At 38.0% G+C, this 22,103-nt stretch overlaps 4 protein-coding genes across 4 annotated transcripts; 2 read left to right on the top strand and 2 right to left on the bottom strand.

Moving 5' to 3' along the window:
- Positions 1–3,946: 3,946 nt before the first annotated feature.
- Positions 3,947–4,608, bottom strand: LOC306877417 (gamma-crystallin M2-like; the record flags this gene model as incomplete). Its single annotated transcript, XM_079429193.1, has 2 exons — positions 3,947–4,177; positions 4,510–4,608. 2 exons carry the CDS (start codon positions 4,606–4,608, stop codon positions 3,947–3,949), a joined length of 330 nt encoding a protein of 109 aa, XP_079285319.1.
- Positions 4,609–6,266: 1,658 nt separating this feature from the next.
- On the bottom strand, positions 6,267–6,997 carry LOC306877347 (gamma-crystallin S-1-like; the record flags this gene model as incomplete). Its single annotated transcript, XM_079429068.1, has 3 exons — positions 6,267–6,542; positions 6,645–6,887; positions 6,983–6,997. The coding sequence occupies 3 exons, from the start codon at positions 6,995–6,997 to the stop codon at positions 6,267–6,269; spliced, it is 534 nt and encodes a 177-aa protein (XP_079285194.1).
- A 2,257-nt stretch (positions 6,998–9,254) lies between these two features.
- LOC306877349 (gamma-crystallin M3-like) lies at positions 9,255–10,197 on the top strand (the record flags this gene model as incomplete). Its single annotated transcript, XM_079429070.1, has 3 exons — positions 9,255–9,263; positions 9,531–9,770; positions 9,922–10,197. The coding sequence occupies 3 exons, from the start codon at positions 9,255–9,257 to the stop codon at positions 10,195–10,197; spliced, it is 525 nt and encodes a 174-aa protein (XP_079285196.1).
- Positions 10,198–12,326: 2,129 nt separating this feature from the next.
- Positions 12,327–13,160, top strand: LOC306877418 (gamma-crystallin M3-like; the record flags this gene model as incomplete). Its single annotated transcript, XM_079429194.1, has 3 exons — positions 12,327–12,335; positions 12,556–12,804; positions 12,885–13,160. 3 exons carry the CDS (start codon positions 12,327–12,329, stop codon positions 13,158–13,160), a joined length of 534 nt encoding a protein of 177 aa, XP_079285320.1.
- Between the last annotated feature and the right edge of the window lie 8,943 nt (positions 13,161–22,103).

The following is a 22,103-nucleotide window of genomic DNA, read 5'->3' on the forward strand; positions in this document are numbered from 1 at the left end:
TCTATCATGTCATATAAAATATCAATTTAAATCATTTATCATTAGAATGTAGCGCCCTCTATTGGCCAGTCGCCACAGCTCATGACAGACATTATGTTGCCAGGGTGGAGATGACAAGAATATTGGTTACCGTGGAAATATTTTCTCATGTGGACATCATCACACAGTCATTCTGGTGAATCCTTTACTCCAAGGTTTTTATTTACAAGGCTTCCTTAAATTACAAATGAGAATAGGCTTTGTAAAACAAAGTCAGTCAAACCCTTAAAATAGATGTGTAGTGGCCTGTTTAAGATTACACTGACGTTACCGTCCTGTCTTCCTCAGTGCTGCAGGATACCAGACTGAAAAACATTGTGAGGACCTCTAAGTAAATATGCAAAGATTATATTCCAATAATAACAACATTCATAATGATACAATTAAAGGAAAAAGCAATGTGCATTTGGCTATGAGTTGTTCTAAATCCTATGCTGCCCTCCTGTGGTGAAAACAAAAGGCACAAGTGAATCCAAAAATCTACACTTACATTTCATGAAAATCTCATAACATTTATTTATATAATGAAAATTTCCAGTGATATTGAAAGTTCCGGTTCTTTCTTCCTAATCCCCGTTGTTCATTAATAGCTGGAGACCATGCCAGTAAAGTGTGGTAGGAGGGGTGTCATTATTTCGGGATTCAGAGGCCATCTGTATTTGTACCAGATTTATGACAGCACTAGGTGGGTCATCTACCTCAGGCCAAGGCCCATAATTAAGGACCCAGCATGCCGTTCTGGGCCAGGTGTACCTCCAGTCTGTCTGTCATCACTAGAAAGGAGTGAAGATTGCCTTTTGCTTGCCCCTCCAACCTGCCCGTGTGATAATGAATCCTAATTTTCACCTGAATCTAAATAAGCATTGATGGACAGAATTATTGAGGGTAAATATAATCTTTTAGTGTAGATAAATGTTGTTTTTCTTTAGTGTGTAGTTTATACACAGTGGTTATGCAAGACAGGTGTAGAAATAGAGTGCGAATCTATACCCTTTAAATCTTAAACATCTCAAAGGAATCCAGCTAAGAAAGAGGTTTTGTTTAATAATTCATGCATTAATAAGAGAGGGAGGTGTTAAAATACAGGCAATTAGTCTATCGGAGTGTGTATTTATACTAAGTGCAAATAGCCCACCTTGTTGGCAAAGGCTATTTGCACTAACCAAGGTTGTTATTGGATTAGTCAAGACTAAATAAAGACATTTGCTTGACATCAGTTGCAGTGGCGTAGATGATTAGGTGCAAACTTTTTGACGCGATCGACCCGAGTTCGAGTCCGCCTTTTGCCGAACTTGTTTTTCTCCCTTTTCAAATCTCATATCACATCGGAAAGGCATTTATTGTCCCAATAAGGTGGCATCCATTTAATAATTTGAATTAAAAATATAATTTACACTCAATAGGTTATTATTGCGTACTGTTTTATAATGTACTACAATACTGAGGTGCAGATAATTGCCACTATTTGCAATAAGTAGTTATAGCTGAAAATCTTGCTATTTTAACATAGTGTAAATAGAATCGTTAAAAAATACTGCTATTTTCTCTGGGTGTAAATAGAATCCATTGCTATTTGCACTTAGTGTAAATAGTATCCTAAGAAAATATGCTATTTGCACTTAGTGTAAATGGCATCTAATTGCCATTTACACTGAGTATAAATAACATCTATTGCTATTTACAATTATTTTCTGCCTTAGTCTATAGCACTTTGTAATGAGCTATGCCTGTTGTAGAAGCCAGACCACAAAAACAATGTGACCTCATAGGTATTTTTTGTAAAGTGTGGTTCTACCGCACCTACATTATGTATCGATATGAGACGCACAATATTGACAGCATCTAAAGAACAAATGATCTGTGCATGAACAACAGATGTATCAATAAATCCTTATGAATATTGAAATCGTGGCATTAACATTTTGATTATGTTATATTTAGTTTCCATATAAATGGCATTTTCAATCACATTTAATAAACAAAGTTTACTTAAATGATAATTTTCATCTTTCTGTTATCATTGTACAGCACTGTTCAATTTTAAAGTGCCCAAGCCAACTCTGTCAACATTATTACTGTATAAACTAAATGCCCCCCTCCCTGTAGCCCTCTTTCCCTTCTAACTCTGTTGCCATTTCCTTACAAGGCAATTGTATTGTCTGGAAAGTTTATTTTTACATTCTTTTCATAGGATTAAAGTAATTCCTTTCAGCTGTGGACCTGTATCAGTGACTCAGAAGTTTAAAAATAGTCTTGGAGGAATGTGATTCTGAAAGCAATAAGAAAATGTGAATTTCACATGGTAAAACAAATAACTGCAGACCAGACAAATCAAACTAACTTTAGTTTTTATTTGAATTAGGCCAGTGACACAATATGCGCCATTTTTACTACAGTATACAACACATCATTACATTTTGTTACTGGGTTTAAATTGCATTAGGCTATATGTTAACTGATTTAGAAGCCTCCATCTTATAATCAATCCCTGGCGTATTTTAAGGATGTCTCCATCTTTTAACAGTGCTGTAACATTGCAGCAGGGGTGTCTCCACAATGACCTTGCAGTTCCCAATCGCAACTGCCAGGTAATTAACACCTGCACATACTTTGTCAGCTTGTTAATTCATAGCTGTGCCACATGGTAGCAGCTGATAAATCTGGCAGAAGATGTAATCTTCTTAAAAGACAACTAAAATAACGCAAGCTGACAATTCAAAAACATAAAATAAACCCTTAGAAACCAAAGTTTATGCTGATTATGTATTATTATTCCTCCCTTGCCTGAAGCATGTCAGTTGTTATAAAAAAATCATGATTTCTATACAAATCTGATTACAGTAATACAATTCTGAATGACTTTTTGTGATTAATCCGAGCACCATATGTTAAAAAGTAATACAAATGACTAACACAAGGGGGCACTGTCAGGCTAGCAGAAAAAGTACTAGCTCACCTACTAGTAAGTGAACTTTGTGAACTGTCCTTCCATTCTGTGCTGGATGCCTATGGAGGAATCTGGGCCGACAGATACGTGCTGCCCTGTGGGCCCACTGTTGAAAAGTGCTTGCTGGTGGCCTTTGTGCAGAAAAAATGCTCTTGTGCCTGTCTGACCTGCATCAGCATTGTGGACTTTGGGTAAATGCTGGACTCTGGAAAAGCTCCTGAGTCATCAACATGACCTGAACTATTGTATGGGGAGATTTAGCAGGGTCTATTGACCAGCAACTGCTCACACAACTGGCAGCTCATGCTCTCTGCCTGTGCAAACACACTCATTCACTCATGCCTATGCAAACATTCTCATTCTCAAGCACTCATTCTTTTTAACATACAAATGGTTAAAAAACGTGTGGTATGTATATTCATGTGAACAGGTACTGGTAGCAAAAACAAAATTCCTGGTGTATTATTTTTTGGTGCATTATCTATTATCACTTTAATACATTTATTTAGCAAGGACACAATGAATTAATCAAAAGAGACAGTAAAGACAATTATAATGTTACAAAATAATTACATTTAGAATAAATGCTGTTCTTTTGAACTTTTAATTAATAAAAAAATCATAAACAAAATGCATCAGCATAAAACTAAAGGATCATGAAGGATTCTGAAGGATCATGTGACATTGAAGACTGGAGTAATTCTTTGTCATCAAATAAATTGATCACTTTTTAAAACATATTAATATTGCTGTTTATTTATTTTATTTTAGTTTTATTAATAATATATAAATAAATATGTAACATTACAGTGTATATAATTTTTTTTATAAAAATGCTTTGTTTGAAGACCACCTGACTTTTAAATAGAACAAAATAAACCAGGAGACAGGAGCTTATGGTGAGCTCAGTGTCATTTTTTATTAAATAGTTAAGGAACAATCAACTACACATTGAAAGACCTAAAACTCCTGAACACGGTGGATGGAGCCGACAGTAGGATGCATGGCACTCCAGTCAGTGAAGTGGCAGTACTCGCCTCTATCCAACAAATACTGACGTCCCCTGAAGTTAGGATGCTCATAGAAGACCCGGAAGCAGTCATAGAGAGAGGGCCAGTCCTCACTACGCTCCATAATCTGACCCTGGAAGTCAGGACACTCATACAGACGGATACGGAAATTGCCAGTATGCTACAAAGAGAGATTAGATTGTCAAATACCATTCCAATGCATTGATTTCTTGTAGGCCATTTACTGTAGACAGAGTAGAATCATATCTAGAATCACCTATAATTATACTAATGGGGCACTGAATGATTGAAAAAGTACATTCAGATTATGCATACTGAAAATAAACTTTCAGTAGGGAACAATAAGGAGTTTAGGGCCAAAAATGCTGTTCTTGAATGGTTAGTGTGGCACATTTGTCTGGTGTAGGTGAATGTTTTTGCTGAAAAGGAGAAACATAGACCGGCAATGGGCAAAATAGGCCAGCTGTGGTTCTCCAAACAGGGATGACTTACATTTCGCACCATGCGGCAAGAATTCACTGAGTCACTGAAGCCCATCCAGTGCTGGCAATCAGGAAACTCTCCCCTGGTTAGGATGTACTGACAACCCATGAAGTTTGGACGTTCATACAAAACCCACGCCCCACTTTCAACTCAGATGGAGTTACAGCGGCTGAAGTGGGTTTTGAGTGCAGTCCATGCTGCACTCAAAACACCGGCCCTGAAAGTTTTTGTCCTCATAAAAGAAAATCTGTATGGCAGAAGATGTAGAAACATAGTTATAAGCCAAGGAAAAGATCACAGAGCCAGTTTAAGCAAGCAAAATGTGTCTTACTTTTCCCTTTCTGTCCATGTTTGGGGCTAATTTTATTCCTCCTTTTGATGTATGCTGTGTATTGAAAGGGCAATGAGTGAGATTTATATGTTTAACATTGAGTTGCTCTGCCAGGCAAATCATTGTTATATGAATGGCCGCAGCAACTGCTTCATCAACAGCTGATACTGCGATTTTTTCTAGATTGTTCCTGCAGATTAATGCAGTGGCCATTGTATGGAACCCTGACCTTTTGATTCTGCAATGGCTGAGTCCAGAAAATATATATTGGGCTAATTCAATTGTTTTCCAGATGCTGGTACTGACATAGTTGGAGCAGCTTTGGCATCTAACCAAATGCTCATTTTGGATGAGACGTAACACTGAATTAACTGATGCATTTTGTGTTTGTATGCTCCGCCAAAACTCTTGTTCTACTATTAGACATTAGTTGCACAATAACACAGAAACTGTAAAGGGACTGTAGATTATATACATTTTAAGTTTTACTGTAATAAAATGAGTGCATGTTATGCCATGTTTTAATGAAAATGTCATATGAAACTGTAGACTCTTTGATTCAGCTCAACACAACACAACTAATCAAGCTGCCATAAACTCAGGCATTACCATCAAAATGGCAACAGACTAAACAAAAGACATTGGCTCTTTTAGCATAAGAATAAAAATATAGTCTAAGTGTTTTAATGACAGCCTATACAATCTGATGATCAGAGCTTCACACTATAATATTATCCCAGTGATACTAAAATAACACTGTACCAAACATGCATGTGTAAACAGAATATTAATACAAGGCATTGGCTATTTCCTATGAGCTAAGTTTAAAACAGGTTACATTGTAAATAGTGGTAGATACTGTTGCACTGTTGTACTTTTGCACAAGTAAATAACAGCAAATACCATATTTCCACACCACATGACAGATGCTATGCAAATAAAAAAATGAAGTAATATGCTATTAGGTAATATTCAGTTATAGAAATTAATATGCTCTTATAAAGTAAAATATCTGATCATGGTGTGTGGAATTACTGAAATAGGCTTTTGATTGAACTGAAGTGAACCAACACTGAACTACTGTCTTGCTACAGCTGCCTAGCAGTGGAATTTGGATTTGCCTCATTTTTAAAGCTTGCATCACAGATTCTGTTACTTTGCTGTTCAATGTTGTCAAGCTGCTTTGAAACAATCTTTAGTGAATAAAACACTATAAAAATAAAGGTGACCTGATTTGACTTTACAAAGCAGTCATTCATACTATAGATAAATGATAAACTAGCTTTTAAGAATTTTATTTTTATTAATATGTTAGAAACATTTCAGCTTTGTATGGCAACCAGTAAAATACAGACACGACTCGTATAAATAAAACATTCTTAAAATTATTTTATTTGTCAGTATTTGTCATTAGTAGTTATGACAGGTATTCATTTCAGCAGTCTGTGGTGATCTGACGAATAGAGGCCACAGTGGCATGCATGGCCCCCCATTCAGTGTGTCGACTGTATTCTCCCTTCTCAAGGAGGTACTGTCGGCCACGGTAGTTTGCATGTTCGAAGAACACGCAGGGACCTTCCTGGACCTTGCAGGAATGGATCTCTCTGCAGAGGAAACATTCCTGAATGGACGGGGTGCTTTCTGAAACTTCCCATGTTTGGCCATCGAAATTGGGCCTCTCAAAGAGCTTCAGCTTAAGATGTCCAGTAACCTGGAGGAAATGCAAATGATGTTTCTATGTATACACTTAACCACAAACACAGACTCACTGACAGCAATTCAAAGTGATCACGTGTGGTGCCATTGGACTTACATGCCTGAGCAGACGACAAGATCGGACGCAATCGTTGAAGCCAATCCAATGGTGATAATCTGGATACTCCCCTGGGACGAGGATATACTGATAGCCCATGTAGTTCGGCTGCTCATACAGGACCCAAAATCCCCCCTTCACTTTTGCAGAATTACAGCGGCTAAAAAAGGAATGTAGGTCACTTGTGTCTCCCTTACACTCATAGGATCTTCCCTGGAAGTTCCTGTCTTCGTAGAACACAATCTGTCAGACGAAACACAACACTGATAGTTTACAATGTGCTAAAAACACATGGCAGACTGTGGCACACAGACAATCAGGGAGAAAGAGGCACTTACACTCTCTGTCGTCATTGTCAGATGTGAAACGTTGGATAGCAAACAGTGCTGTAGTCTCTTTATACAAGTCCTGAACAAAGGCACAGGTTGTACAAAATTTAATCAGCAATACAAAAAAAATCTAAGCTCAGTGTATTGTTCTAAAGCACTGAATCATAGATTCGTTCAACAATAAAATTGTGAGTACCAAGCATCCCAACCTCAGCCAATGAACCCCAACCTCAGTCTTGTACAACATGCCACTACACGTTGATTAAATTAGTATTTGAATATTTATCTTCCTACAGAAATATGCATTCAAATGTTTGCCAACAGCACCCTCACACTATCAGCTCCAGCAAAATCACTGTTAAGTCTGGCAACCATTGTGTCCATCAAAGAGGATTTAGAAGCCAAGCACCGGTGTTGAGGCATATACTGTGTCTCTTATGGGCCATTCACATAGAACACTTTCCATTCATTTTAAAATTCGAGATGCAGGGCAGTGGAATGCAAGGTCTTCAGTAGAGACACTTTTTTTGTCACGTGCAAGACTCGAGTCCAAATAGTGCATGCTTACATATGGAAATGGAAAAGCAGTGCCGTAGAATGCAAAAAGATGTCCTGTGTGGACAGACCTCTTATTATACTACAACTGTGTGATAACATTTTTTCAGTTATTGTATACTGTTATTGGATAGTGTCTGAAAACGTCACTTTTATTAATGTTTGTTAACTTAAAAAAACTATTAAAAAAATGAATTTAAAATCTTGAATTTATTTACATGCAATTCTATGCATTTTACATCAGTAATTTAAAGTGCTCTTAAAATATGATAAGAAAGATACACGTGAGTGAATCGATAAAAGAACATTACACACTTAAATGTTTCATTAAAGAGAGATCATCATAAGACCACTGTGGTCAAAATTAAAATCTTCTGATAAACAAAACAATTTTTCATGTGTCAGCTAATTAGACAGCGTGGAAGTAAAACTATATTCACTTTGGCATTATGCCCTTGATGTTTTTGAAGATGTTTTTGGCAGTATCTATGAAAAAACGAAACAAAGCAAATGAATTTATTTTATTATTAATTACCATCATGATGCTTTAGATTCCTTTAATTACTGGCAATTCAATAATACCTATGTTTCCAATGTTGGACACACTGTACAGTATGTTGCCATTTTGAGTTTAGTCAATAATGTACTTTTTTGAACCTGTAATAAATTTACCACACTTACTATGCTTTGGCCTACTGACATTAAATATTTTTCTTTATTCAGAGCCACAATGCCATATTCTATCAATTTGGTAACAGCACCGCCTATTGGTCAAAAGTAATAGAACTTTAAATAATTTTTCTTGACATTTAAACCACTTTTTTTTGTAAATCTTTGAGTGCAAGAGATAGTTGTCATTTAAAGCCATCACACTCTCTTGAACTTTACTAATAACCCATTTCATTTGCAGAGGATGAGGTACAGGTATACCAGTCTCAAAGCTGTGCTTCAAACACCCCTGAAAAGTTTTCTCCACATGTCAGGGACAAAGTTTTGATGGAACTTATTTGCATAATGTGAAAGCAACAGTCGAAAACTACTAGAAATTTCAAATAATGTTACTGCAATCAAATGCTACTTCAAAGTGTAGAACGGAAAAGGGAGTCCAAAAGGACAAATATGGGGTATATTTAGTCAAAACTAATACATTAGAGACTTGGCAAATACTGAAAACAACCAAAAAACAAAATTTTTCCTTCATACACATTTACGTTATGTATTGCTTCAAATTATTGCTAATAATACCTCTCTTGGTAGAATTGTTGAAATCGCTACAGTTATGTGAAGGGAAATCCAAAAAGGGAAATCTCATTTAAAGCACACTGTACCTGCAGATCCCTTTATGCAAAACTTATATAATGTATGATTTTTTTCATTTGACATAAACATGATATTTTTAGATTTACTTAAAAATAGAGAGCATATAAGACTCTTTATGAACCTTGCTACTTTAAGGAATGCTTCAGACTTCGTAACTCTTGGCCGACGTGATTTCTCTTGCTTTTTCACTCTCATTTGCTATCTCTCTAACACTCTTTCTTTCTGTTTGTCTTTCATTCTGTTTGTTTCATGTAGGCTGTGATCTAAATTAACAGAAATCACAGACCTGCTTGATCATCAGGTTCCAGGCTATTTGAATGACAAAAAACATTATCAGCCTATAAAGTATAAAAGGCAGCAGTCAGACAGACAGCAACTGGACAGAATCCCACGAAGACTAGCAAACATGGGCAAGGTATGTATTGGGTAGCCTTAATCCAGTGGAGAAGAGCTGACAAAAACAGCAAAATCCTCTATAAATGTATTAAATGCAAATATAACATTTTTATGTGGAAACGGTCAAAGTCATAAATATGTTTTACTAATATTCAACATTTTCTACATAAACAAGCTCTACCTGTTGTGTAATGCAAGCCAAAAAAAGCCAGTTACTTCAAATGTTAAAGATTACAGTTTACAGAGAAACAACATTTATTTAAATATTCACATTTTTTCTTGGTAGATCATCTTCTACGAGGACAGGAACTTCCAGGGTCGCTCCTATGAGTGCAGCAGTGACTGCTCTGATATGTCTACCTACCTCAGCCGCTGCCATTCATGCAGAGTGGAGAGCGGCTGCTTTGTGGTCTATGACCGTCCTAACTACATGGGAAACCAGTTCTTTATGAGGAGGGGCGAGTATGCTGATGGAATACGCATGGGAATGAGTGATGGCATCAGGTCCTGTCGCATGGTTCCTCAGGTAATACATTTTTAAAACAAAATGATAATAATATTATCATTTTAATAATTAAAAATAACAGTTCAATTATTCAGCACATTTGAAACAGGCTGTATTGAATCAGAAATGCACTGAATGATTCTGAACCAATACATTTCTTTTCATCCTACAGTACAGGGGATCCTACAGAATGAAGGTTTACGAGAGGGAGAACTTTGGAGGTCAGATGTACGAGCTGACCGATGACTGCGACTCCTTCACAGACCGTTACCGCATGTCTGACTGCCAGTCCTGTCATGTGATGGATGGCCACTGGCTCATGTATGAGCAGCCGCACTACAGGGGAAGGATGATATACTTCAGACCTGGAGAGTACCGGAGCTTCAGGGATATGGGATTGAGCAACGTCAGATTCAGCTCTGTTAGAAGAATCATGGACTTGTGTTAAATTCACAGTCTGAAAACATAAATGATTAATATAAGCATAAACAATAAATTTCTCACCATGCATTTATTCTGTTGTCTTGGCCTGTTTTCACCACTTTGAGTTCCACCATTAGTGCCATTGTACCAAAAGTATGCAAACCAATGGAAAATAAACATCTCAAATAAATTTTATAGCATCAAAAAAAGCTTATAATATCAATGTCCAAATGAAGAAGCAGATCAACAGCCCCTTTCACACAGTATTACCAGTAAATTGCCGTAAAAATGACTGGAATGACTTTACTGGTATATAAAAATGCACTGTTCACACAGGCAATGGCGTTCCGTCTTTTTACCGGTAAAGCACCATTCACACATCAGTTTCAAAATATCGCTATATTCTATGATATCGTTAACTGAAAATGACCACAAAACGGCTGCGCCTCCCAGTGTTGTGTTTGGGATATACACAGTCAGTGTTTTTATCAATGTTTTCATTTTTGTGTCAAACTGTCACATTCATGTAGCTGCTTTTGGCCAGGCGGCATCGCATTAGCCGACTTCAAACCGAACTACACAGCGTGGAGCAAATGCGTCATCTGCATCAAAATATTATGACTATCCCAGAGTAGACGTCATTCTGAACGTGCTCATCTATTTCTGCGTTCACACATATTACTCATCCTGTTCACACAGGATATTTTAATGGTAATTGACTGGTAATTTACCAGTAAAGACTGTATGTGTGAAAGGGGCTATTGCCTGCTGTAAATAGACTTAATCAATCATTATACATACCAAACATAATTCTAAAGATTTATATACAGTATTAATATTTCCATAGCCATGGTCATAGTGGCCGAGCCGAAAGCCAAAGCCATGGAGCCTGATCTGCCATGGCTCCTGGAGTCTCCTGATCCGCCATGGCCTCCCGTGTCTCCTAACCTAACCATGGGTTCCCGTGTTTCCTGACCGGCCATGGCCCCCCGGGTCTCCTGACCTGCCCTGGAGGCCTCTCCAGTATCTTGCCCTGCACTGGCCTCCAGGGTGCCCACCCCCCCAGTTGTACTGTTACAGCGCAGGACGCGCCTACCGGAAGGGGGGCGATATCTGTTACATGTTGGTTCTCGTTTTGTTAATCATTGCTCATTTAGATCACCTGTTTTGTATTAATCATCTCATTTGCTCCTTTGTTTCCTGGTCTTTATAAGCTTTCAGTTTCTTTCTCTTCTTTGTTCTGGACTGATGTTAGTTTATTGGAAATCTGTTGATGTTTATTAAAGACTCCTTTTCGTCTACTGCTTTGTCAAGCGCTTTATCTACAACCACGTCCCCTGACAATGACATGGCATTGATTATTTTTATGTCTGTATGCATGTAAAACACTACTTGTGTACTATAATGTAAAGGTAGTGTATCATACTGTGAAATACATTTCTGAATTATCAACCTGTCCTGCACACATAAATGAAAATAAGTAATCTGAAAAACTGGATCTATTTATAAAGACAATGATGGACTATTAAAAACTATTCAACTATTAAAAAGAATATAACTAATGAAAATAAAAGTTTTTTGATACTGTCATGTATCAAGCAATTTTGTTAAGCTTTATTTGGTACATCAGGCAAACAAAATTATTAAGATTACAAAAGGCTTGAACTTATGGATCTCTATTGTCTCTGCTTCATAACTGAATCTTACTGATTTTAGTTTAATTTCTCAGTCTTAAATTAAATCTTTAAACAAACACCAACATAAAGAGAATAGGATAAACTAAAATAATCCCGTATGGCACTAGTAGATCTTCAGTTACCAGTATCCCCTTAAGGCATGCCTTTTGTGCCTGACAATGTCAGTAAAAAAAAAAAAAGGGATTTATATTTGTGTCTATTCTAAGTTTCAAATGTACAGTGAATGACACATCAGTGGACCAATTGTCCTCCTCCACCTGCCCTACAACCAAGAAAAGCCACAGTTGGCACAGAGTATAGGAGCAAACAGTTCTGGTAACTACTTATAGACTAGTTTAGAAATAAATAGAATTGACGAGTAAGAAGTTCAAACAATAGGCTATAGATTTTTAGCAATCAAGTTGAGTATAAAAGCAACACAGTAAAACACTGGCACTATAGAAACAAATGCAAAATCATGGGAAAGGTAGGGGATAACTATGTTAAATGAGACAAATGTGGTTTTAAAAGGGATTACTATTTAGACCAAAACATATCTGAAATCTGATCTACATTGATTTTACAATGTCAGCTGTTAATGGAGGAATACAAGCACAATGTACTTTTAAATGGAATAACAAGCAAATTAAAGAACAAAGAGTAACATATCCATTGTATGCATGTCTTTTTGTCACTATGCTTTCCAGATAATATTCTATGAGGACAGAAACTTCCATGGTTGTTACTATGAGACCAGCGGTGACTGCCCTGAGGTGACCTCATACCTGAGCTGCTGCTGCTCATTTAGGGTGGAAAGCGGCTGCTTTATGGTCTATGAGAGCGTCAAATTCATGGGTCACCAAATGCTGGTGAGAAGAGGAGAGTATCCTGATAACCAGCGGATCATGGGTGCAAGCATCAGTGACTGCATCAGATCTTGCAGAATGATCCCTATGGTAATTCTAGACATTTTTTTATATAGAGAGAGTAAATTTATGTAATGAAATTACTAAATAAAGACATTTTTTCCTCGCAGCATAAAGGAACATTTAGAATGAGAATCTTTGAAGGGGAAAATTTTGTCAGACAAAAGTATGAGTTGATGGATGACTGTGAGTCAATCCAGGAACGTTTTCACATGCCCGATTGCCAGTCCTGCAATGTCACACATGGTCACTGGCTTCTTTATGAACAGCCTAATTTTGAAGGCAGAATGATATACATCAGGCCAGGGGAGTACAGCAGCTTTAATAATATGGGTCTAGGCCCAGTGAAAATGTGTTCCATCAGACGCATCATGGAGTCCTGTTAAAAGAAATTACACTTGCTAAGAAAGACAATGAGTTCCATATTTCCCAGCAAGAAATGTTGTGACACTAAATCTTAAATGTGATATACAGCATAATGCCTAAGATCTTTTACTCCACGTGTTTTTTTAACAAAATGTATGACAAAACCAGCTACAGACAAATGTTGATTAACATGCATCTGATTCATTACAGTAACATCTCATTTTGTTGATCATCTAATGTGTGATGATAAGGTTAATTGCTTTTGTGAAAGATACAGATGGATACAGATCTCTCTGAGAGGAGATTGTAAAATAAATATACAAATAAATTAATAAATCAAAAGAGATTTTATTTGAAATCAGCAACTGAAAATAGAGACTTTGCATTTGTCTAATGTAAAAATATCTAAAAAGTATAAATAAAAGAAAAGATTATGGTTTACTAATCGACTCTGTACTTTCAGTAATGTAAATACAGTATGTGTGATCTTAGTCTTAAGATCAGTTTTAGGTCTTAGTTTTAGTTTAGAATTCGAAAGTTTTAGTAAAGATTTAGAAATAATATTCATAAAGAAACCTCTTATTATAATGAAATACACTTTCATTGAAATACACACACTTAATAATCACAGTATATCACCAAGTCAATTAAACTTCAGGGATATCAATCTGTCCAGTTATGAAGCAGAAGGGATTTTGAATCAGTTTTGCCTGCTATGGTGCAAATGAAAGAGACAACAAAGTACAATAGAGAGGCAACAGCAGCAACCTTCAAAAAGGGAATGTGAGTTTTGTTATGGTCTGTGTAGCTACTGCACCATGCAGCTGGATTGGCAATTGCAAAAGAATACCAGAATTGGCAGGTCCCCCATTGGTGCCCTGTTCAACTTATGGATAAGAGCAGGTTTACACTGAGCATGGGACTCATGCTGCTGTTAGGTACCAGGATGAAATCCTCAGACCATTGTCAGACCTTACACTGGTGCAGTGGGCCCTGGGTTCCTATTGATGCATGACAATGCCCAGCCTCATGTGGCCAGTGTGTATAGGCAGCTTCTGGGTGACAAAGACATTGATTCCATTTACTGGCCCTCACATTACCCAGACCTGAGTCCTACTGAGAACTTCTGCAATGTTATGTATCAGAGCATCCGAAGCTGCTAAAAAGCACCATAGACTGTTTAGGAGCTCAATGATGCCCTGATCCACATCTGGGAGGAGATCCACTAGGACACCATCCACAATCTCATCAGGAGCAAACCTAGGTGTTGTCAGGTGTGTATACAGGCACGTGGGGGCAATTCACACAACTGACTTACATTATTATGAGTTGCCATGATGAAATTCATGCAATCTGGATCAATGGGTTAATGATTTTTTGCCATTTTTGACAAGTGTGACTTTGAGCAATTTTGTACAAAATTAAAGCATTTAAAAGCAAACTTCCTGATTAAACATTAAAGCACACTAGTGTGAGAAACAGTGCAAATATTTATAATTTTTTATCTCATATTGTGAAAATTATTCATAAAAAATATTTTTTTCACTCAAAAAATTAGGTGCCTACTGTCAGGATCCTGCCCTGACAGCCTTGTCTGTCCTGTCGATGTTTAATGTGTCTTTGTTCATTTTGTGCCTGAGCACATGGTTGTGTCTTTGTTTGTGTTGGCCATGTGCTCCCCTTGTCCTGCCCCCTTGTGTCTTGTTGCCACGCCCCCTCGTTTAGCCCTTGTTTGCGTGAGTGTGTTCACCTGATCCTTATGTGCTGCTCCCTTTATATGGTGCTCTCTTTTCCCTCTCGTGTTTTCTGGTTTGTTTTGTGCGTATCCGGTTATCCTGGTCCTGTAGTTCTCTTTGTGATAGTTTTTGAGCTAGTCAAGATACAGTTCTTGTTATATTTTTTCCCTAGCCTTATTTTGGCTTTTCTAGTTTTTTTGTCTCTTTCTAGTTTAGTAGTTCCCTGCTAGATTGCAGTTTTGTTTTTTACTTTTGTTTTTTATAGCTATCCTGGTCTTGTAGTTCTCTTTGTGATAGTATTTGAGCTAGTCAAGATACGGTTCTTGTTATATTTTTTCCCTAGCCTTATTTTGGCTTTTCTAGTTTGTTTCTTTCTAGTTTAGTAGTTCCCTGCTAGATTGCAGTTTTGTTTTTTTATAGCTAGTTTAGGTCTTCTTTAGAACTCCTATTTATTTTTATATTTTTTTGTTTCTCTTTTGTTTTTCTAGTAATTAGTTTTTGAATATTTTTCCTCCCTTATTTTGTTTTGCCAGTTTTGTTGCTCTTGTTCGTCTTTCTTGTTGTCTTGTCTTGCAGTGTGTGAGTTGCGTGGTTCCTGCCCTGACCCACTCTCGATGTACTTCCTGGTTGCTGACTCTCCTGACCTATACGCCGACTCTGGTGCTTCTGCGACTGCCCCAAGTGTCAAGCCTCTGCTTCCTTGAGCTCCTGCCCTGTTGCGGTAGAGTCTGGAACTGTCTTAACCCGGACCAACCTGTGTTCCATTTGTGCTCTCAACCAAGCTACCCATTGTTTGAACTGTGTCCCCACCTCACCTCTCTTGTGTTGTGACTGTGTTGTCAATAAATATCACCCCCCTGCTCATTCTGCGTCTGGGTCCACCCTTGCCAAACCCTGACACCTACTTTCTGATGAATGAGGCCTACTTTCGGATAAATGAGGCCTACGATTAATCAGATGCAAATAGAAACACAAAACCAGTCCTAAATGAAAGAAAACAAGTTGACAAAAAGAATTAATCCAATATTAAAAGTCCGGTCATTTTAACCGGGAACACCACAAGTGTGACTTTGAGCAATTGTGTACAAAATAAAAGCATTTAAAAGTAAATTTCCTGATTAAACATTAAAGCACACTAGTGTGATAAACAGTGCAAATTTTTATAATTTTTTATCTCATCTTGTGAATATTATTCTTAAAAAAAATGCTTTTTCCCTCAAAAAATGAGGTACCTACTTTCGGATAAATGAGGCCTACGATTAATCAGATGCAAATGGAAACACAAAACCAGTCCTAAATGAAAGAAAACAAGTTGACAAAAAGAATGAATCCAATATTTGGTGATAATATAGCATAATAAAAGATTTATAAGCAATTGTTTGGAGTCCGGTCATTTTTGACCGGGAACACCACAATTGTGAAAGGAATCTGAACACAACCAGAGAGTTAATGATGCACCAAATGTTCTCTATAGGTGAAAGATCTGGACTGAAGGCAGGCCAATTTAGCACCTGGACTCTTCTACTACGAAGCCATGCTGTTAGCTGCAGTATGTGGTTTTGCATTGTCCTGCTGAAATACATGTCGTCTTGAGGGGAGCATATGTCACTCTAAAACCTTTATATACCTTTTTGTATTTGTAGTGCCTTCCAAAACATGCAAGCTGCCCATACTGTATGCACTTATTCACCCCCATACCATCAGAGATGCTGGCTTTTGAACTGAACGCTGATGACACGCTGGAAGGTCTCTCTCCTCTTTCGCCTGGAGGACACGGTGTCCGTGATTTCCAACAAGAATGTTCAATTTGGACTCGTCTGACCATAGAACACTTTTCCACTTTGAAGCAGTCCATTTTAAATGAGCCTTGGCCCACAGGACACAACAGCATTTCTGGACCATGTTCACATATGGCTTTCTTTTTGCATGATAGAGACTTAGTCGGCATCTGCAGATGGAACAGCAGATTGTGTTTACGGACAGTGGTTTCTGGAATTATTCCTGGGCCCATTTAGTCAATGACAGAATCATGCTGATGAGTGATGCAGTGTCGTCTGAGGGCCCGAAGACCACGGGCATCCAACAAAGTTCTTCTGCCTTATCCCTTACGCACAGAGATTTCTCCAGTTTCTCTGAATCTTTTGATGATGTTGTAACAGCCTATAGTGCTGATTCTATGGATTTATTTAGGGTGCAGTTCTACTACAGCCCTCTAGGGGCTCTAACCCACTCCCCTTCTCTATTTTAAGCCCAGGTGTAGTAGTAGAGGGAGATGCATTGTTTGGATAGGAGGAAGCGTTGGCTGCATCCGAAACCGCCTACTCAATGAGTAGGTACTTAATTTCAACAAGTACTTACTTAACCTGTTAACCTTTGCCAGAGCGACGGCGCACTGAACGCTCTTTGTTTGCATGTGTCATTGTTTTCTAATAGAATAAATGAAACGGTACAAAGTTAATCTTGACAAACTATGTGTTCACAGCAGTCTGCAGCCATTTCAGATCCAGCAAAAATGCACAAACACAAAACAAAAGCAGCCATTTTTACAGCACGGTGTCATTTGATTTCTGTATTAAAAATATTTTTATTTTAAATTTTTCTTTTTTTTCACAAATGCCGCTGTCACATGTTCCACCACAAAAGCTCTGCATCAAATGTACAGCAATCAAGAATCAGAAACGTGCTGTAATAGCTCTGTTTGAAATTATAATAATTAAAATAAACTACAACTTAAGATTTAAAAGATTTTTTATTCAACATCATTATCATCATTTTCTTCAACATTATCAACATCTTCATCTACAACGTCATCAACGATAAGTACTACAGACAATCATTAAAATACATTTGTGTTCATCATTGGACAATGCTCAAGTTTATCTTTCATCCATAATTTCACTCATGCGCATCTCATCAGTAAAGCCGGTTCCGTGATTAGCGGTAAATCTCCATCACCTGTTTTCAAATGGAGCGGCAGTCAATACACAGAGCCGTAGTTCACTGACAAGCTACGCGATATTGCATTCATATTATTTTGTTTTATGTAGAAACTGCATCTTGAATTAAGAATTTTTAGATTTTTCTACTTGAAATAAGGCAAAACCCGCTTTAAAAAGGGGACGGAGACCCAAAGAAACTCTGGTTTTACCGAAGAAAAGGTTCACAGAGCAAGTTAATATGGTAACTTACCGAGAGGTTTAGTTTTGCCTTTTATTGGAACCGAAAACCCCGAGTTTCCCTTTTCTGGGGTTAACAAACTCTGAGTTTACAGCAAAACCCTCATTCTGAAATACACACCTGATGCCATGATAGAAAGTTGTCAGAACACACAAAGTTTGCGTATGGGGCTGCGTAGCCGCAGACTGCTGAGAGTGCCCATGATGACCCCTGTCCACCACCAAAAGTGTCTACAACACTGAAAAAAAATATTCATTGAATTTACTAATTTTTTTTAAGGTAAGTGGTTGCAATCAATTTATTTTAACTACATTTAAATAAACTAATTTAGTTGACTAACTTTTAAAATAAACTGTTTCCAACCACTCACCTTAAAAAACATTTAGTATAATTTTTTTCAGTGAATGAGCACATGAATGTCAGACTGCTGACATCCAAGACTGCTGCTTGTGTTCTTTGTTGAAGACACTCCAGTTTGTCACCTGATTTAGATAAAACAGGGAACAAACAATGTTACAAATAAGTCTGAAGAAAGCCGTTTAAATTGTACACTGTTTTAAAGCAAACTCTGAAACAATGTTATGCATTATCTCTTGCTTGTTTTAAGAAATGCTACTTTAAACAGTGCCTGACATAGGAAGTTTAATACAAGGAAAATCATTATTTGCTTTGCCTAAAAAATACATAAGAGACTTATTTTGGTTATAAACAATATAAAAAATTTATGTGATGTCGAATATAAACAACTGGTAAAATAAATGTTTTTGATGTAGAATATGAACATATTATGAAAGTGTAAATTAAAATATCAAAGACAATCACACATATGGTACAGTGTTCTTACGGTACAGTATAAATAAATTAGTAACAATTTACAGTAAGGTTTCATTTGTTAATATTAGTTAATGAAATACTTCAAGTTTTATAAATCTTTGCTAATGTTAATTTTAACATGAACTAATACATTATTTAAATCAAATGTATCTATTAATATTATTTATTCGAACTGAGCTAATATTAACAATGACCAGTTGCATTTATGTTAACCAACATCAATAAAGATTAATGTATACTGTAAAAGTATTGCTCAGTTTATGTTAGTTCATGCATTAACTAATGGGACGTTATTGTAAAGTCTATGCCATGGTAAGGCCTCTGTCATATGACTCTCTCTCTCAGATGATGTATAAATTTAAATTTATACATCATCCGAAAGCTGAATAAATAAGCTTTCCTTTTCATTGATGTATGGTTTGTTAGGATAGGACAATATTTGGCTGAGATACAACTATTTGAAAATCTGGAATCTGAGGGTGCAAAAAATCGAAATATTCAGAAAATCACCTATAAAGTTATCCAAATTAAGTCTTTAGCAATGCATATTACTAATCAAAAATTCAGTTTAGATATATTTAAGTGTTAGTGTCAGTGTTGGGGGTAACACAATACAAGTAAAGCGAGTTACGTAATCAGATTACTTTTTTTCAAGTAACTAGTAAAGTAATGCATTACTTTTTAATTTACAAGAAAATATACTTTTTCAAAAAAGTAATGCCAGTTACTTTGTTTTCCCATTTATTGACTGACAGTTCTCCTGTCCCCATGTTGGGAGAAATCAGAAGTACAGAGGCCTTGTGTGCGCTGTGTGAACATGATAGTTCTTCTAATTCATCTCACTCGCAAAAAACTGATTTAGCAGTCAACAAATTAATTAAAATAGTGAAATGCAAACTCAGAATATGACGCAAACCTGCAATAATTAAATATGTTAAACAACACAAATGTATCTAATCCCATTTTATTAACCAATGTCTTTGCTGCTGACCTTTGATGATCCAATTCAACAATACTAATAAGCAAAAATTTTAGATAAGATAACAATTGTGCTTCATTGTTTTTTTATTGCTGAAGAGCGTTTAACCATCTTCTCCTATGTTCTGCAAGGTTTATTCATTACCCTTTTTGGTGTGAAAGGGCTTTTACATTTGCTATAAATAGAACTGCTTATTTGAAAAACAAACAACCAAGCCCTGCTCATATTTAAAAAGTAATGTGAAAGTAACGCAAAAGTAACGCAACACACTACTTTCCATAAAAAGTAACTAAGTAACGTAATTAGTTACTTTTTTAGGGAGTAACGTAATATTGCAATGCATTAGTAACCTAAGATGTTCCTCTTCAGGAACTCGAGCTGCGTCGACGACGCTTTGGGGAACGAGATACCAACGGCACCAGACTTCCGCACCCCTGCCCTGTGTGTCAAAAGAGGAGCACAGCTAGGGCAAGAGAACGGAAGAGCCTGGAGTGGCTTGCATGTCCAGGCCATAGAATCTGACAAAGGTCAGAGGCGTGGACCAACCCGCAGCGTTGCAGATGTCCTGAATAGGGACATCTGCGAGAAAGACCTAGGAGGCCGCCACACTCCTAGTGGAATGAGCCCATCGGCGAGGGGAGGTCAGAAGACTCATAAGCCATGTGAATAGCATCCACAATCCACCGACCGAGGGTCTGTTTGGAAGCAGGCAGACCTCTCTTAGGAGGACCGTAGCACACTAGCAACTGGTCCGTCCTTCTCCACATGGCAGCTCTGTGGACGTATGCGTCCAGTGCTCGCACTGGACATGTACGGTTTAGCTTCAGCTGGTCAGGATCCCGAAAGGGAGGAGGACTAAGGGCCTGCAGTACGACAGGATGTGGTGTGACAGCAGGAACCTTGGGGACATACCCTGCACGTACCCCCACTCTCTTCAGAGATGCCATCGCCAGAGGAAACACGGTCTTCAGAGTGAGATGGCGATCTGAGATCTCCTCGATAGGCTCGAAGGGAGGCCTACAGAGAGCGTTCAGCACCACAGACAAGTCCCAAGGTGGGACCTGGGACCGTACCAGAGGCCTTAGCCTCAGTGCACCATGGAGGAAACGTGTAACTAGGGGTTGTGCGCCCACTGTCAATCCACCAAGAGGGGTGTGGTAAGCAGAAATTGCCGCCACATGGACCCTCAAGGTGGACTGGGCTAACCCTGTGGAGAGTCGAGCCTGCAGGAACTCCAGCACTGTACCTGCTGGGCAGTTAACTGGGTCGAGCTCAGTTAACTTCACTTCATCTCCGCACCATGAAGTGAAGAGTCTCCACTTCAGGGCGTACAGTTTCCTCGTAGAGGGAGCTCTGGACTGGAGAATGGTCTCAACAACATCGGTTGAGAGACCGGAAGCAATCAGCTGTACCCCCTCAGGGGCCACACCCACAGCTTCCATAACTCCGGGCAGGGGTGCACAAGGGTGCCTTCTGCCTGTGAGAGGAGATCCCTCCTGACTGGAATCTCCCATGGGGAGCCATCGAGGAGGAAAATCAGGTCCGAGAACCATACTCGGCCCGGCCAGAATGGGGCTACCAATAGCAGCCAGTGTCCATCCCGGCGCACTCTGTCCAGAACTCCGGGGAGCAGAGCAATCGGGGGAAAGGCATACAGACGAAGCCTTGGCCTCGTCTGTACCACGGCATCCAGCCCCTCGGAGCTGGATGACGTAGAGAGTACCAGAGGGGACATTGCAGTGCCTGAGTAGCGAAGAAGTCCACCTGAGCCTGGCCAAACACTCTCTAGATCTGCTTCACCACCTTGGTGTGAAGCATCCATTCCCCGGATAACAGCCCCTGCCTCGACAGGGTGTTTTTTCTATTTTGTTTCCTTTTTTATTACTCAAATAATTATTTTTGTATTTTTGTAGTGCTCAAATAAATCACTTATATGATGTCTAAAATTCTGTCTATTATTTTATAATTGAAAAACTATGCAGGAATATGTATAATGACTAAAATAGTTTGTATAATTCTGCAATCTATTTGGGGGTTATGTTTCCTCAAACAGGGGGGTGGGAGGACTATAAATAGTTTCAGGAATCTCATTTTTCATGGTATCTTCTTCAAATTTGAAATATAAACTCATGAGACATGTGGCTTTCAATCCATTACTTTTCTGGATTGCTCCAGGACTCCAGGATTATTTCATGTATTTGTATATGAAATAAAAAAACATTCAGTGTGGAAAAACA

Source organism: Barbus barbus (genome assembly GCF_936440315.1).
Source record: "Barbus barbus genome assembly, chromosome: 11".
In the NCBI taxonomy this organism is placed as follows: domain Eukaryota; kingdom Metazoa; phylum Chordata; class Actinopteri; order Cypriniformes; family Cyprinidae; genus Barbus; species Barbus barbus.